The sequence below is a fragment of the Salvelinus alpinus genome, chromosome 17, assembly GCF_045679555.1.
Source record: "Salvelinus alpinus chromosome 17, SLU_Salpinus.1, whole genome shotgun sequence".
Lineage (NCBI taxonomy): Eukaryota > Metazoa > Chordata > Actinopteri > Salmoniformes > Salmonidae > Salvelinus > Salvelinus alpinus.
This window is the reverse complement of record NC_092102.1, coordinates 37177898-37193049: the sequence shown is the minus strand read 5'-3', so window position 1 is coordinate 37193049 and position 15152 is coordinate 37177898. Positions and strand designations below refer to the sequence as shown.

The 15152-nt window shown below is 46.8% G+C and overlaps 1 protein-coding gene across 1 annotated transcript in view; it reads right to left on the bottom strand.

Moving 5' to 3' along the window:
* Positions 1-15152, bottom strand: part of LOC139542899 (voltage-gated purine nucleotide uniporter SLC17A9-like) — a 33646-nt gene that overhangs the window by 14299 nt on the left and 4195 nt on the right. The window contains exons 3-5 of the mRNA XM_071348861.1: positions 6182-6321; positions 5792-5891; positions 5283-5413 (exon numbers count right to left, since the gene is read on the bottom strand). Of these exons, the coding sequence (XP_071204962.1) occupies positions 5283-5413; positions 5792-5891; positions 6182-6321 (371 nt within the window). The remainder of the gene's footprint in view (positions 1-5282; positions 5414-5791; positions 5892-6181; positions 6322-15152) is intronic.

The window sequence follows — 15152 nt, the reverse complement described above, 5'->3', positions numbered from 1 at the left end:
TTTCGGGGCTGTCGCTGGGCAATACGGACTTTCAGCTCCCTCCAAAGATTTTCTATTGGGTTCAGGTCTGGAGACTGGCTAGGCCACTCCAGGACCTTGAGATGCTTCTTACGGAGCCACTCCTTAGTTGCCATGGCTGTGTGCTTCGTGTCGTTGTCATGCTGGAAGACCCAGCCACGACCCATCTTCAATGCTCTTACTGAGGGAAGGAGGTTGTTGGCCAAGATCTCGCGATACATGGCCCCATCCATCCTCCCCTCAATACGGTGCAGTCATCCTGTCCCCTTTGCAGAAAAGCATCCCCAAAGAATGATGTTTCCACCTCCATGCTTCACGGTTGGGATGGTGTTCTTGGGGTTGTACTCATACTTCTTCTTCCTCCAAACACGGCGAGTGGAGTTAGACCAAAAAGCTCTATTTTTGTCTCATCAGACCACATGACCTTCTCCCATTCCTCCTCTGGATCATCCAGATGGTCATTGGCAAACTTCAGACAGGCCTGGACATGCACTGGCTTAAGCAGGGGGACCTTGCGTGCGCTGCAGGATTTTAATCCATGACGGCGTAGTGTTACTAATGGTTTTCTTTGAGACTGTGGTCCCAGCTCTCTTCAGGTCATTGACCAGGTCCTGCCGTGTAGTTCTGGGCTGATCCCTCACCTTCCTCATGATCATTGATGCCCCACGAGGTGAAATCTTGCATGGAGCCCCAGACCGAGGGTGATTGACCGTCATCTTGAACTTCTTCCATTTTCTAATAATTGCGCCAACAGTTGTTTCCTTCTCACCAAGCTGCTTGCCTATTGTCCTGTAGCCCATCCCAGCCTTGTGCAGGTCTACAATTTTATCCCTGATGTCCTTACACAGCTCTCTGGTCTTGGCCATTGTGGAGAGGTTGGAATCTGTTTGATTGAGTGTGTGGACAGGTGTCTTTTATACAGGTAACGAGTTCAAACAGGTGCAGTTAATACAGGTAATGAGTGGAGAACAGGAGGGCTTCTTAAAGAAAAACTAACAGGTCTGTGAGAGCCGGAATTCTTACTGGTTGGTAGGTGATCAAATACTTATGTCATGCAATAAAATGCAAATTAATTATTTAAAAATCATACAATGTGATTTTCTGGATTTTTGTTTTAGATTCCGTCTCTCACAGTTGAAGTGTACCTATGATAAAAATTACAGACCTCTACATGCTTTGTAAGTAGGAAAACCTGCAAAATCGGCAGTGTATTTATTTACTTTTCTGCTCTTTTGCACACCAGTATCTCTTCTTGCACATGATCATCTGATGATTTATCACTCCAGTGTTAATCTGTCTCAACTGAAACTGCTCTTCTCTGTGTCACGGAGGCGCTCCGCACTGCTAAAGCTAACTCTCTCTCCTCTGCTCTCATCCTTCTAGACCTATCGGCTGCCTTTGATACTGTGAACCATCAGATCCTCCTCTCCACCCTCTCCGAGCTGGGCATCTCCGGCGCGGCCCACGCTTGGATTGCGTCCTACCTGACAGGTCGCTCCTACCAGGTGGCGTGGCGAGAATCTGTCTCCGCACCACGTGCTCTCACCACTGGTGTCCCCCAGGGCTCTGTTCTAGGCCCTCTCCTATTCTCGCTATACACCAAGTCACTTGGCTCTGTCATATCCTCACATGGTCTCTCCTATCATTGCTATGCAGACGACACACAATTAATCTTCTCCTTTCCCCCCTCTGATAACCAGGTGGCGAATCGCATCTCTGCATGTCTGGCAGACATATCAGTGTGGATGACGGATCACCACCTCAAGCTGAACCTCGGCAAGACGGAGCTGCTCTTCCTCCCGGGGAAGGACTGCCCGTTCCATGATCTCGCCATCACGGTTGACAACTCCATTGTGTCCTCCTCCCAGAGTGCTAAGAACCTTGGCGTGATCCTGGACAACACCCTGTCGTTCTCAACTCACATCAAGGCGGTGACCCGTTCCTGTAGGTTCATGCTCTACAACATTCGCAGAGTACGACCCTGCCTCACACAGGAAGCGGCGCAGGTCCTAATCCAGGCACTTGTCATCTCCCGTCTGGATTACTGCAACTCGCTGTTGGCTGGGCTCCCTGCCTGTGCCATTAAACCCCTACAACTCATCCAGAACGCCGCAGCCCGTCTGGTGTTCAACCTTCCCAAGTTCTCTCACGTCACCCCGCTCCTCCGCTCTCTCCACTGGCTTCCAGTTGAAGCTCGCATCCGCTACAAGACCATGGTGCTTGCCTACGGAGCTGTGAGGGGAACGGCACCTCCGTACCTTCAGGCTCTGATCAGGCCCTACACCCAAACAAGGGCACTGCGTTCATCCACCTCTGGCCTGCTCGCCTCCCTACCTCTGAGGAAGTACAGTTCCCGCTCAGCCCAGTCAAAACTGTTCGCTGCTCTGGCACCCCAATGGTGGAACAAACTCCCTCACGACGCCAGGTCAGCGGAGTCAATCACCACCTTCCGGAGACACCTGAAACCCCACCTCTTTAAGGAATACCTAGGATAGGATAAAGTAATCCTTCTAACCCCCCCCTCCCCCTTAAAAGACTGAGATGCACTATTGTAAAGTGGTTGTTCCACTGGATATCATAAGGTGAATGCACCAATTTGTAAGTCGCTCTGGATAAGAGCGTCTGCTAAATGACTTAAATGTAAAATGTAAATGTAAATGTAAGTTGATGCAAAGAGTCAATATTTGCAGTGTTGACCCTTCTTTTTCAAGACCTCTGCAATCCACCCTGGCATGCTGTCAATTAACTTCTGGGCCACATCCTGACTGATGGCAGCCCATTCTTGCATAATCAATGCAGAATTTGTGGGATTTTGTTTGTCCACCCACCTCTTGAGGATTGACCACAAGTTCTCAATGGGATTAAGGTCTGGGGAGTTTCCTGGCAATGGACCCAAAATATCTATGTTTTGTTCCCCGAGCCACTTAGTTATCACTTTTGCCTTATTCCAAGGTGCTCCATTATGCTAGAAAAGGCATTGTTCGTCACCAAACTGTTCTTGGATCGTTGGGAGAAGTTGCTCTCGGAGGATGTGTTGGTACCATTCTTTATTCATGGCTGTGTTCTTAGGCAAAATTGTGAGTGAGCCCACCCCCTTGGCTGAGAAGCAACCCCACACATGAATGGTCTCAGGATGCTTTACTGTTGGCATGACACAGGACTGATGGTAGTGCTCACCTTGTCTTCTCCGGACATGCTTTTTTTCCGGATGCCCCAAACAATCAGAAAGGGGATTCAAAGAAAATGACTTTACCCCAGTCCTCAGCAGTCCAATCCCTGTACCTTTTGCAGAATATCAGTCTGTCCCTGATGTTTTTCCTGGAGAGAAGTGGCATCTTTGCTGCCCTTCTTGACACCAGGCCATCCTCCAAAAGTCTTCGCCTCACTGTGCGTGCAGATGCACTCACACCTGCCTGCTGCCATTCCTGAGCAAGCTCTGTACTGGTGGTGCCACGATCCCGCAGCCGAATCAACTTTAGGAGACGGTCCTTGCGCTTGCTGGACTTTCTTGGGCGCCCTGAAGCCTTCTTCACAACAATTGAACCGCTCTCCTTGAAGTCCTTGATGATCCAAAAAATGGTTGATTTAGGTGCAATCTTACTGGCAGCAATATCCTTGCCTGTGAAGCCCTTTTTGTTCAAAGCAATGATGAATGTACGCGTTTCCTTGCAGGTAACCGTGGTTGACAGAGGAAGAACAATGATTCGAAGCACCACCCTCCTTTTGAAGCTTCCAGTCTGTTATTCGAACTCAAATCAGCATAACAGAGTGATCTCCAGCCTTGTCCTCGTCAACACTCACACCTGTGTTAACGAGAGAATCACTGACATGATGTCAGCTGGTCCTTTTGTGGCAGGGCTGAAATGCAGTGGAAATGTTTTTGGGGGATTAAGTTCATTTGAATGGCAAAGAGGGACTTTGCAATTAATTGCAATTCCTCTGATCACTCTTCATAACATTCTGGATTATATGCAAATTGCCATCATACAAACTGAGGCAGCAGACTTTGTGAAAATGAATATGTGTCATTCTCAAAACTTTTGGCCACGACTGTATAAGTCTTTGCTCAGTAAAGCTCTGCCTTATCTCAGCTCACTGGTCACCATATCAACACCCACCCGTAGCACGCGCTCCAGCAGGTATATCTCACTGGTCATCCCCAAAGCCAACACCTTCTTTGGCCGCCTTTCCTTACAGTTCTCTGCTGCCAATGACTGGAACGAATTGCAAAAATCGCTGAAGTTGGATACTTAGATCTCCCTCACTAACTTTAAGTATCAGCTATCTGAGCAGCTTACCGATCGCTGCAGCTGTACACAGCCCATCTGTAGATAGCCCATCCAACTACCTACCTGATAAGGGAATTTATATGTTTAAGGTAACTAAATTCCTAAGACTAAATTCCACCCTGAAACGTAATTATTAAGATTAGGTAACATATATAATGAATTGGAATGATAAACTTTAGTCTAATAAGGTTTGGTCGAGACAAGTAGAAATGTGTGTGTGTGTGACTAAGAAAATACAGAAAACAATTAAACTGTGTATGACCTGACCTGGTTAGAACTCTGAGAAACTTACAACAGGACAGGAAGTACTGTCAAGGTCCCTCTAATCTCGGGAGGAGGGAACTGCCAGCTTGGAAGTGATAAACGAGTGGTGAGAACTATGAGGAAAGATACATCTCCCCTACTGTTTGTGTGTATGTATGTAGGGAGGGAGGGAGTGAGTTATAAAACGGCATGTCTTTGTATTATGGACTTTAGAACGTTCGCGTGAATAAACTTTACGGACCTTTTGTATAAGCTGAGTCTTTGCCTAATTATTATTAACCCCAGGGTCTTACAAACCTCGGGGATTAGTCAAAGCTTAAATAATTGTTAGTTATTATCATTGGGATTGAAAATTCTCGTGACACTACCTCATCCCCATAGTTTGTATTTACTTTTTTTGCACACCAGTATTTCTACTTGCACATCAATCACTCCAGTGTTAATTTGCTAAATTGTAAATTACTTCACTACTATTGGCCTACTTATTGCCTTACCTCCTTACTCCATTTGCACACACTTCACATAGATTTTTTTATTGTGTTATTGACTGTACGTTTGTTTATGTGTAACTCTGTGTTGTTGTTGTTTTGTCGCACTACTTTGCTTTATCTTGGCCAGGTCGCAGTTGTAAATGAGAACTTGTTCTCAACTGGCCTACCTGGTTAAATAAAGGTGAAATAAAACACACACACACACACACACACACCTTACCTTCCCCGTTGAGCAGGTATTTCCACATGCAGTACGCCCAGAGGACAGAGAGCATGCCTGACACATAGAACACGCTCTCCCAACCATACAGGTCCAGCATGAGGGAACCAGCCCCCCCAATCACCAGTGTTCTGCAGGAGACAACAGCATGGTCACACACACAGAAGGTAGTTCAATGAGCTTTAGCTGCACACCTCATTGTGTATTTATGGTTTACTACTACAATGGCAAAACAAGAACATCTGTAGAAAACTCCTGACTGGAGACGTCTGTGGCCCCCTGATGAGCTGTTTATGACATATTGTCATCCCTCCCCAACTCCAATGATAAATGTCTGACCCTGGCTTCCATAGCACATGACCTTAACAACAGCAGTAGAATCTGCCCAAAGGCACAGATCTAGGACCAGTTTACCTTCCCCCAAACCTATCCTAAACCCTTAGTGGGGGAAACGCAAAACAGACCTTAGATCAGCGTCTAAACAGGAAGTGCTGCAGAGCTAGACTCACCCCAGGTAGGAGCCACTGCCCACAGTGCTCATGAGGAATCCTCTCTCACTCTCCACCACCTTCTGAGAACACAGGCTGGCCAGAGACGGGTAGTGGACACCTAGAGGTACACATACACACATTCAATGACTCTGTTCACCAGTTACAATCCCAGTTTCTCTATGTGTCCCTAGTCATATTCCAAGTTTCCCTATGTGTCTCTAGTCATAATCCCAGTTTCCCTATGTGTCTCTAGTCATACTTACAGTTTCCCTATGTGTCTCTAGTCATACTTACAGTTTCCCTATGTGTCTCTAGTCATAATTAGTGCGCTATTTAGGAATACATAAAGGAGTGATTTGAGATGCAGCCTAGCTTTTCATTAGCCCCCAGTGCCCAGTGACCCCTGACCTTGCAGCAACCCCATAAGGAAGCGGGCCAGCGTCATGGAGAAGATGGGCTGAGAGCAGAAGTGGGCCAGGACGGGCGTGAAGGCTGTCATCGCCCCCCAGGCCGCCGCAGAGAGGAGGAGCACCTTCTCACCTCCAACCCTGAGGGACACAGATGGAAATAATACTGTTACTATAACTACAGACACTCTCCAGTAATATAACACTATTGTTACTGTTACAGTCTCACCTCTAGCCCTGAAAGAAAGTCATAACATGGTTATTACTACAGTATTACAATACACGTCCAACCCTGAGGGGAAGAGATGGAATAAAATAATACCATTATCATTACTACTGCACTACTAACCCCCTCCTTCAACCCTGAGGGGAAGAGATGGAGTTATATAACATTATCATTACTACTGCACTACTAACCCCCTCCTTCAACCCTGAGGGGAAGAGATGGAGTTATATAACATTATCATTACTACTGCACTACTAACCCCCTCCTTCAACCCTGAGGGGAAGAGATGGAGTTATATAACATTATCATTACTACTGCACTACTAACCCCCTCCAACCCTGAGGGGAAGAGAATGATGAAACAAAGATAATGTTGACAGTTACTCTCGATCTACAACCTGAGGGACAGACACAGTACTATAACCCCATGATAACAATTCAACCTTGAGGGAAGATATGTATAGGCCTATGCATCTCAACAGTGCAACATGTATTTCCTCATCTACCTTTCTTCATTTGAACTATTCTTAAAAACATGGATATTCACTAAACAAAAATATAAAACACAACATGCAACAATTTCATTTATTTTATTGAGTTACAGTTCATATGAGGAAATCAGTCAATTGAAATAAATTAATTAGGCCCTATGGATTTCTGGATGACTGGGAATACAGACATGCATCTGTTGGTCACAGATACCTTAAAAACAATGGGCCTCAGGATCTCTTTACGTTATTTTTGAGCATTCAAATTGCCATAGATAAAATTCAATTGTGTTCCTTGTCCGTAGCTTATGCCTGCCCATAACATAACCCCACCGCCACCATAGGGCACTCTTTTCAAAACGTTGACATCAACAAACCGCTCACCCATACGGCACCATACACGTGTTCTGCGGTTGTGAGGCCAGTTGGACGTACTGCCAAATTCTCTAAAACGACGTTGGAGGTGGCTTATGGTAGAGAAATGTACTTCTCTTGCAACAGCTCTGGTGAACCTTCCTGCAGTCAGCATGCCAATTGCACACTCCCTCAAAACTTGAGACATCTGTGGCATCGTGCTGTATGACAAAACTGCACGTTTTAGAGTAGCCTTTTATTGTCACCAGCACAAGGTGCACCTGTGTAATGATCATGCTGTTTAATCAGCTTCTTGATATGCCACACCTGTCAGATGGATGGATTATCTTGGCAACGGAGAAATGCTCACTAACAGGGATATAAACAAATTTGTGCACAAAATCTGAGAGAAATAAGCTTTTTTTGCGTATTGAACATTTCTGGAATCTTTTATTTCAGCTCATGAAACATGGAAACAACACTTTACATGTTGAATTTATATTTTGGTTCAGTGTATATAAAACCAGGTTATCCAGTTGTTTCCAACAAGAGGCTTTCACTTCTCCAGTGTTGTCAGAACAATGCAGTTGAAGAAAAGAAGACAAGAAAAAGGAGGCTACTTTTAAGCAACAAGGCAAAGGGGTGTGGTATATGACCAATATTTGACCAATATACCACAAACCCCTGAGGTGCCTTACTGCTGTTACAAACTGGCTACCAATGTAATTAGAGCAGTAAAAATAAATGTTTTGTCATACCCGGTCTGATATACCATGGCTTTCAGCCAATCAGAATTCAGGCCTCAAACCACCCAGTTCATAATTCCAATTAATAGCTCCATATTTCCTGGTTCCTTCCTCTAACATCTGAAAGGACTGAACAGATATCAGTAGTGATATGATAATAGCTTCAGGTTTCTGCCAAAGGTGTTTAGACCAAATATGCACTGCTCTAGTAGAGTTTAGTCAAAATACTGTTTCACTTCATTGATTTTGGGGGGTGGAGTTGAAAGCAGAGGCTTCTGAACTTGGAACTCTCCGATGACTTATTTCTGTTGACATGTCTCTGAGCTTCTCCTGCCATGTGAAGAGATGGAGAAAATGATTTAACAAACACGTTTTACACTGATATTTCAGTCTATAGTCCATTTACATGTCTTGGTACTAATATTTCTAACCAGGAAACAACTGTTAGGCAGGTGTCACGCCCTGGCCTTAGTTATCTTTGTTTTCTTTATTATTTTAGTTAGGTCAGGGTGTGACATGGGGGATGTATGTGTTTTGTATTGTCTAGGGGTTTTGTATGTTTATGGGGCAGTGTCTAGTCTAGGTGTATGTATGTCTATGGTTGCCTAGATTGGTTCTCAATTAGAGACAGCTGTCTATCGTTGTCTCTGATTGGGAACCATATTTAGGCAGCCATATTCATTGGGTAGTTCGTGGGTTATTGTCTATGTCTATGTGTAGTGTTTGTGTCAGCACTTTTGATTATAGCGTCACGTTCGTTCGTTTGTTGTTTTGTCGTTTGTAAAGTGTTCTTCGTTTCGTGTCATTAAACGAGGAAAATGTATTCACTTCACGCTGCGCCTTGGTCCTCCTCTCTTCCACCATATAACGATCGTGACAGCAGGGTAATTAAGAAAGTACTGACTGAATGATTTGATCCGCTTTGAATGGGAGCAGCATACAAATAAAACACAACTAACCAGTTACGTCATTCCTGTAACCAAGAGAACCGCACCCTTTTCACCACCTAGACACCGGCACAAGTGCTGGGTTCTCCTCAAACAGAGACATTATCATACTAACAGTCACATACTGCCCTTCAAAATCCACTCATGACTCTTAGCTTCTCAACCTCAAAACTCCCCAAACGACATTCCCTTCATACTCTACAGCAGGGGTATTCAACTCTTACCCTACGAGGTCCAGAGCCTGCTGGTTCTGTTCTACCTGATAATGAATTGCACACACCTGGTGTCTCAGGTCTAAATCAGTCCCTTATTAGGAGAGGAACAATGAAAATGACAAGAGTTTGAGGGCCTTATAACTTGTGCAGTAGAATCTCTGTACCATGACATTCTATCACCATCCCTCTGTTCTTTTGCTTTTAGGGCTAATGGGTAATAGCATTGCTGTTTTTTAAAGTGAATATGATTCATATAAATTGTTTTATAGGCTGTATGTCCTGATGGAGCAGCTGTAAGATGTAAATTGTAATAGGAATATTTAAAGGAGCTACATATAAACATACATACATACATACGAGTGCATTTGGAAAGTATTCAGACTCCTTCCCTTTTTCCACTTTGTTACGTCACAGCCTTATTCTACAATGGATTAAGTAAACATTCTCAATCTACACACAATGAATTCAAAAAAGGTTTTGAATTTTTTGCAAATGTATTTTTAAAAACAAAAATACCTTATTTACATAAGTATTCAGACCCTGTGCTATGAGGTGCATCCTGTTATCATTGATCCTTGAGATGTTTTTACAACTTGGAGTCCACCTGTGGTAAATTCAAATGATTGGACATGATTTGGAAAGGCACACACCTTTCTATATAAAAGGTCCCACAGCTGAAAATGCATGTTAGAGAAAACACCAAGCCATGAGGTCGAAGGAATTGTCCGTAGAGCTCTGAGACAGGATTGTGTTGAGGCACAGATATGGGGAAGTGTACCAAAAAAATGTCTGCAGCATTGAAGGTCCCCAAGAACACAGTGGCCTCCTTCCATTTAAGAATGATGTTTGCAACTACAACTACTCTTCCTAGAGCTGGCTGCCCAGCCAAACTGAGCAATCGGGGGAGAAGGGCCTGGGTCAGGGATGTGATCAAGAACCAGATGGTCACAGACAGAGCTCCAGAGCTCCTCTGTGGAGATGGGAGAACATTCCAGAAGGACAACCATCTCTGCAGCATTCCACCAATCAGGCCTTTATGTTAGAACAGCCAGACGGAAGCCATTCCTCAGTAAAAAGACATATGAGAGCCCATTTGGAGTTTGCCAAAAGGCACCGAAAGGTCTCTCACACCATGAGAAACAAGATTTGTCTGATCTGATGAAACCAAGATTGAACTCTTTGGTCTGAATGCCAAGCATCCCGTATGGATGAAAGCTGTCACCATCTTTACGGTGAAGCATTGTGGTGGCAGCATCATGCTGTGGGGATGTTTTTCAGCGGCAGGGACTGGGAGACTAGTCAGGTTCGAGGGAAAGATGAACTGAGCAAAGTACAGAGATCCTTGATGAAAACCTGCACCTAAGCACTCAGTACCTCAGACTGCGGTGAAAGTTCACCTTACAACAGGACAATGACCCTAAGCACACAGCCAAGAGCGGCTTCGGGACAAGTCTCTGAATATCCTTGAGCAGCCCAGCCAAAGCCCGGACTTGAACCCGATCAAACATCTCTGGGAGAGACCTGAAAATAGCTGTGCAGTGAAGCTCCCCATCCAACCTGCCAGAGCTTGAGAGGATCTGCAGAGAAGAATGGGAGAAACTCTCCAAATACAGGTGTGCCAAGCTTGTAGTGTCATACCCAAGAAGATTCGAGGCTGTAATCGCTGCCAAATGTGCTTCAACAACGTACTGAGTAAAGGGTCTGAATACTTATGTAAATGTTTATTTTATTTTATTATAAATGTGCAGAAATGTCGAAAAACCTGTTTTTGCTTTGTCATTATGGGTTATTGTGTGTAGATTGAAAGGGTGGAAAAAACTATTTAATTCATTTTAGAATAAGGCTGTAATGTAACAAAATGTGGAAAATATCAAGGGGTCTGAATACTTGCAAAATGCACTAAATATATATATATATTGTCACGACTTCCGCCGAAGTCGTCCCCTCTCCTTGTTTGAGTGGTGTTCGGCGGTCGACGTCACCGATCTTCTAGCCATCACTGATACATTTTTCATTTTCCATTGATTTTGTCTTGTCTTCCATCACACCTGGTTCCAATCCCATCAATTACATGTTGTGTATTTAACCCTCTGTTTCCCCTCACGTCCTTGTCGGTGATTGATTGACTGTATGTTTGTTATGTGTTGGTGCGTGACGGGTTTTGTGCCCACTTTGATTATTTTATATATTCTGGTTTTTGGAGTTTTGTTAACTTTTATTAAACGACTCCGTTTATACCAAGTTCGATTCTCCTGCGCCTGACTTCCCTGCCACCAACACGCACCCATTACAGAATCACCGACCCTTCTATGGAGTCAGCAGGAGAAGGTACCCTGGCCATAGAGGTGGAGGAGCGCGTCGGGGAGCATGCAGTAATACTTTACCATCTTGGTGCCGCCATGGATCGCGCTGTCCAGACAATGGACCGCTGGGAGAGACAGGGAGTTCTTCCAGCGCCTCCACCAGCACAACCGGGGTCTCCCCTGAGCGCCCCTTTCCACCTGAACCCAGTGGGATCCGTCTCTCCTTGCCACAGGAGTACGACGGGAGGGTTTCCTTCAATTAAACCTCTATCTGGCCACGGTCCACCCAGCTCCATTGGACTGTGAGAGGGTGTCCGCCCTCGTCTCGTGCCTCACCGGGAAAGCCCTGGAGTGGGCCAACGCCGTATGGCGAGAGGGAGATGCGGCGTTGGAACAGTTTGAGGAGTTCACCCGCAGTTTCCAGGCGGTCTTCGACCACCCACCCGAGGGTAGAGCGGCGGGTGAGCGCCTCTACCATCTGAGGCAGGAGACGAGAAGCGCCCAGGATTTCGCCCTGGAGTTTAGGACCCTGGCTGCCGGCGCGGGATGGAACAACAGGGCCCTGATCGATCATTACCGCTGCAGTCTACGCGAGAACGTCCGTCGGGAGCTGGCCTGCAGAGACACCACCCTCTCGTTTGACCAGCTGGTGGACCTGTCCATCCGGCTGGACAACCTGCTGGCTACTCTCTGACGTTCAGATCGGGGTCTGGTTGTTCCATCCTCCTGCACCCCCTCTCCGATACCCATGGAGCTGGGAGGGGCGGTGCGCAGGGAGACCGGAGGGGGTTCCCGCTCGTGCACTATCTGTGGCGGCAGAGGTCACACTGCCGGTCGGTGCCGAGTGGGTTCCTCTGGGAATCGAGGCAGCAGGCAGGCGCGCTCTGGCGTCACCCCAGGTGAGCTGGCACCATCCTCACCCAGAGTCCTCTGTTGCACATAAGGCGCTCGACGATTCAGGCGCAGCTGGGAATTTCATATCCCCATTTGAAATCCGCTCCTTTGGGCATGGTCAAAAAAAAAAATATATATATATATATTTGTCACATACACATGGTTAGCAGATGTTAATGCGAGTGTAGCGAAATGCTTGTGCTTCTAGTTCTGACAATGCAGTAATAACCAACGAGTAATCTAACCTAACAATTCCACAACTACTACCTTATACACACAAGTGTAAAGGGATAAAGAATATGTACATAAAGATATATGAATAAGTGATGGTACAGAACGGCATAGGCAAGATGCAATAGATGGTATCGAGTACAGTATAAACATATGAGATGAGTAATGTAGGGTATGTAAACATAAAAGTGGCATAGTTTAAAGTGGCTAGTGATACATGTATTACATAAAGATGGCAAGATGCAGTAGATGATATAGAGTACAGTATATACATATACATTATATTAAGTGGCATTGTTTAAAGTGGCTAGTGATACATTTTTGATCAATTCCCATCAATTTCCATTATTAAAGTGAGCTGGAGTTGAGTCAGTATGTTGGCAGCAGCCACTCAATGTTAGTGGTGGCTGTTTAACAGTCTGATGGCCTTGAGATAGAAGCTGTTTTTCAGTCTCTCGGTCCCTGCTTTGATGCACCTGTACTGACCTCACCTTCTGGATGATAGCGGGGTGAACAGGCAGTGGCTCGGGTGGTTGTTGTCCTTGATGATCTTTATGGCCTTCCTGTGACATTGGGTGGTGTAGGTGTCCTGGAGGGCAGGTAATTTGCCCCCAGTGATGCGTTGTGCAGATCTCACTACCCTCTGGAGAGCCTTCCGGTTGTGGGCGGTGAAGTTGCCGTACCAGGCGGTGATACAGCACGACAGGATGCTCTCGATTGTGCATCTGTAGAAGTTTGTGAGTGCTTTTGGTGACAAGCCGAATATCTTCAGCCTCCTGAAGAAGGCGACTCAATTACTACCTCATCGACGGGGCGATTGTGCGATAGATCTCCTGGTAGACGCTGCACTTACCAGGAGTTACATGTACCCCCTCTCACAGGCGGAGACGGAGGCTATGGAAACGTATGTCTCCGAATCCCTGCGTCAGGGGTACATTCGGTCCTCCACTTCACCCGTCTCGTCGAGTTTCTTTTTTGTGAAGAGGGAGGGAGGTCTGCGTCCACTGACTACCGGGGTCTAAATCAGATCACGGTGAGGTATAGTTACCCGCTACCGCTCCCACCCACAGCGAGAGTCAATGCACGGGGCGCGCTTCTTCACCAAACTAGATCTCAGGACCGCTTACAACCTGGTGCGTATCCGAGAGGGAGACGAGTGGAAGACGGCTTTCAGTACCACCTTTGGGCACTATGAGTACTTCGTCATGCCGTATGGGTTGATGAATGTGCCATCAGTCTTCCAAGCTTTTGTAGAGGAGATTTTCAGGGACCTGCACGGGCAGGGTGTAGTGGTGTATATTGATGACATTTTGATATACTCCGCTACATGCGCCGAGCATGTGTCCCTGGTGCGCAGAGTGCTTGGTCGCCTGTTGGAGCATGACCTGTACGTCAAGGCTGAGAAATGCCTGTTCTTCCAACAGTCCATCTTCTTCCTAGAGTATCTCATTTCCACGTCAGGGGTGGAGATAGTGAGTGATCGCATTGCAGCCGTGCGTAATTGGCCGACTCCCACCACGGTAAAGGAGGTGCAGCGATTCTTAGGGTTTGCCAACTACTACCGGAGGTTTATCTGGGGTTTTGGTCAGGTAGCGGATCCCATTACTCCACTGCTGAAGGGGTGCCCGGTGCGCTTGCAGTGGACAGCTGAGGCGGACAGGGCTTTTAGTCACGAGGGCTTTGTTTATCTCGGCTCCCGTGCTGGCCCATCCGGATCCCTCTTTGGCGTTCATAGTGGAGGTGGACGCGTCCGAGGTTGGGATAGGAGCTGTGCTCTCTCAGCGCTCGGGTATGCCACCGAAGCTCCGCCCTTGTGCCTTCTTCTCGAAGAAGCTCAGCCCGGCGGAGCGAAACTATGACGTGGGGGACCGGGAGTTGTTGGATGTCATCAAGGCCTTGAAGGCGTGGAGACATTGGCTTGAGGGGGCTAAACACCCTTTTCTCATCTGGACTGACCACCGCAATCTGGAGTACATCCGGGCGGCGAGGAGACTGAACCCTCGCCAGGTAAGATGGGCCATGTTTTTCCCGTTTTGTGTTTACCCTTTCTTACAGACCAGGCACCCAGAACGTTAAGGCAGATGCATTGTCCCGGCTGTATGACACAGAGATGCGGCCCATGGATCCCACTCCCATACTCCCCACCTCTTGCTTGGTGGTGCCGGTAGTGTGGGAGCTGGACGCGGACATTGAGCGGGCGTCACGTGCAGAGCCCGCTCCCCCCAGCTGGGCATCTGTACGTTCCGTCTGCTGTCCCCGACCGGCTGATCTATGTGGCCCACACGTCACCCTCCTCTGGTCATCCTGGGATCGGCCTGACGGTGCGCTGTGGGAAGTACTGGTGGGCCACTTTGGCTAAGGATGTGAGGGTTTATGTTTCCTCCTGCTTGGTGTGCACCCAGTGTAAGGCTCCTAGGCACCTGCCCAGAGGTAAGCTACAACCCTTACCCGTTCCACAATGGCTGTGGTCACACCTGTCGGTGGATTTCATAACCGATCTTCCACTTTCACAGGGTAATACCACGATCCTGGTCGTTGTGGATTGTTTTTCTAAGTTCTGTCGTCTCCT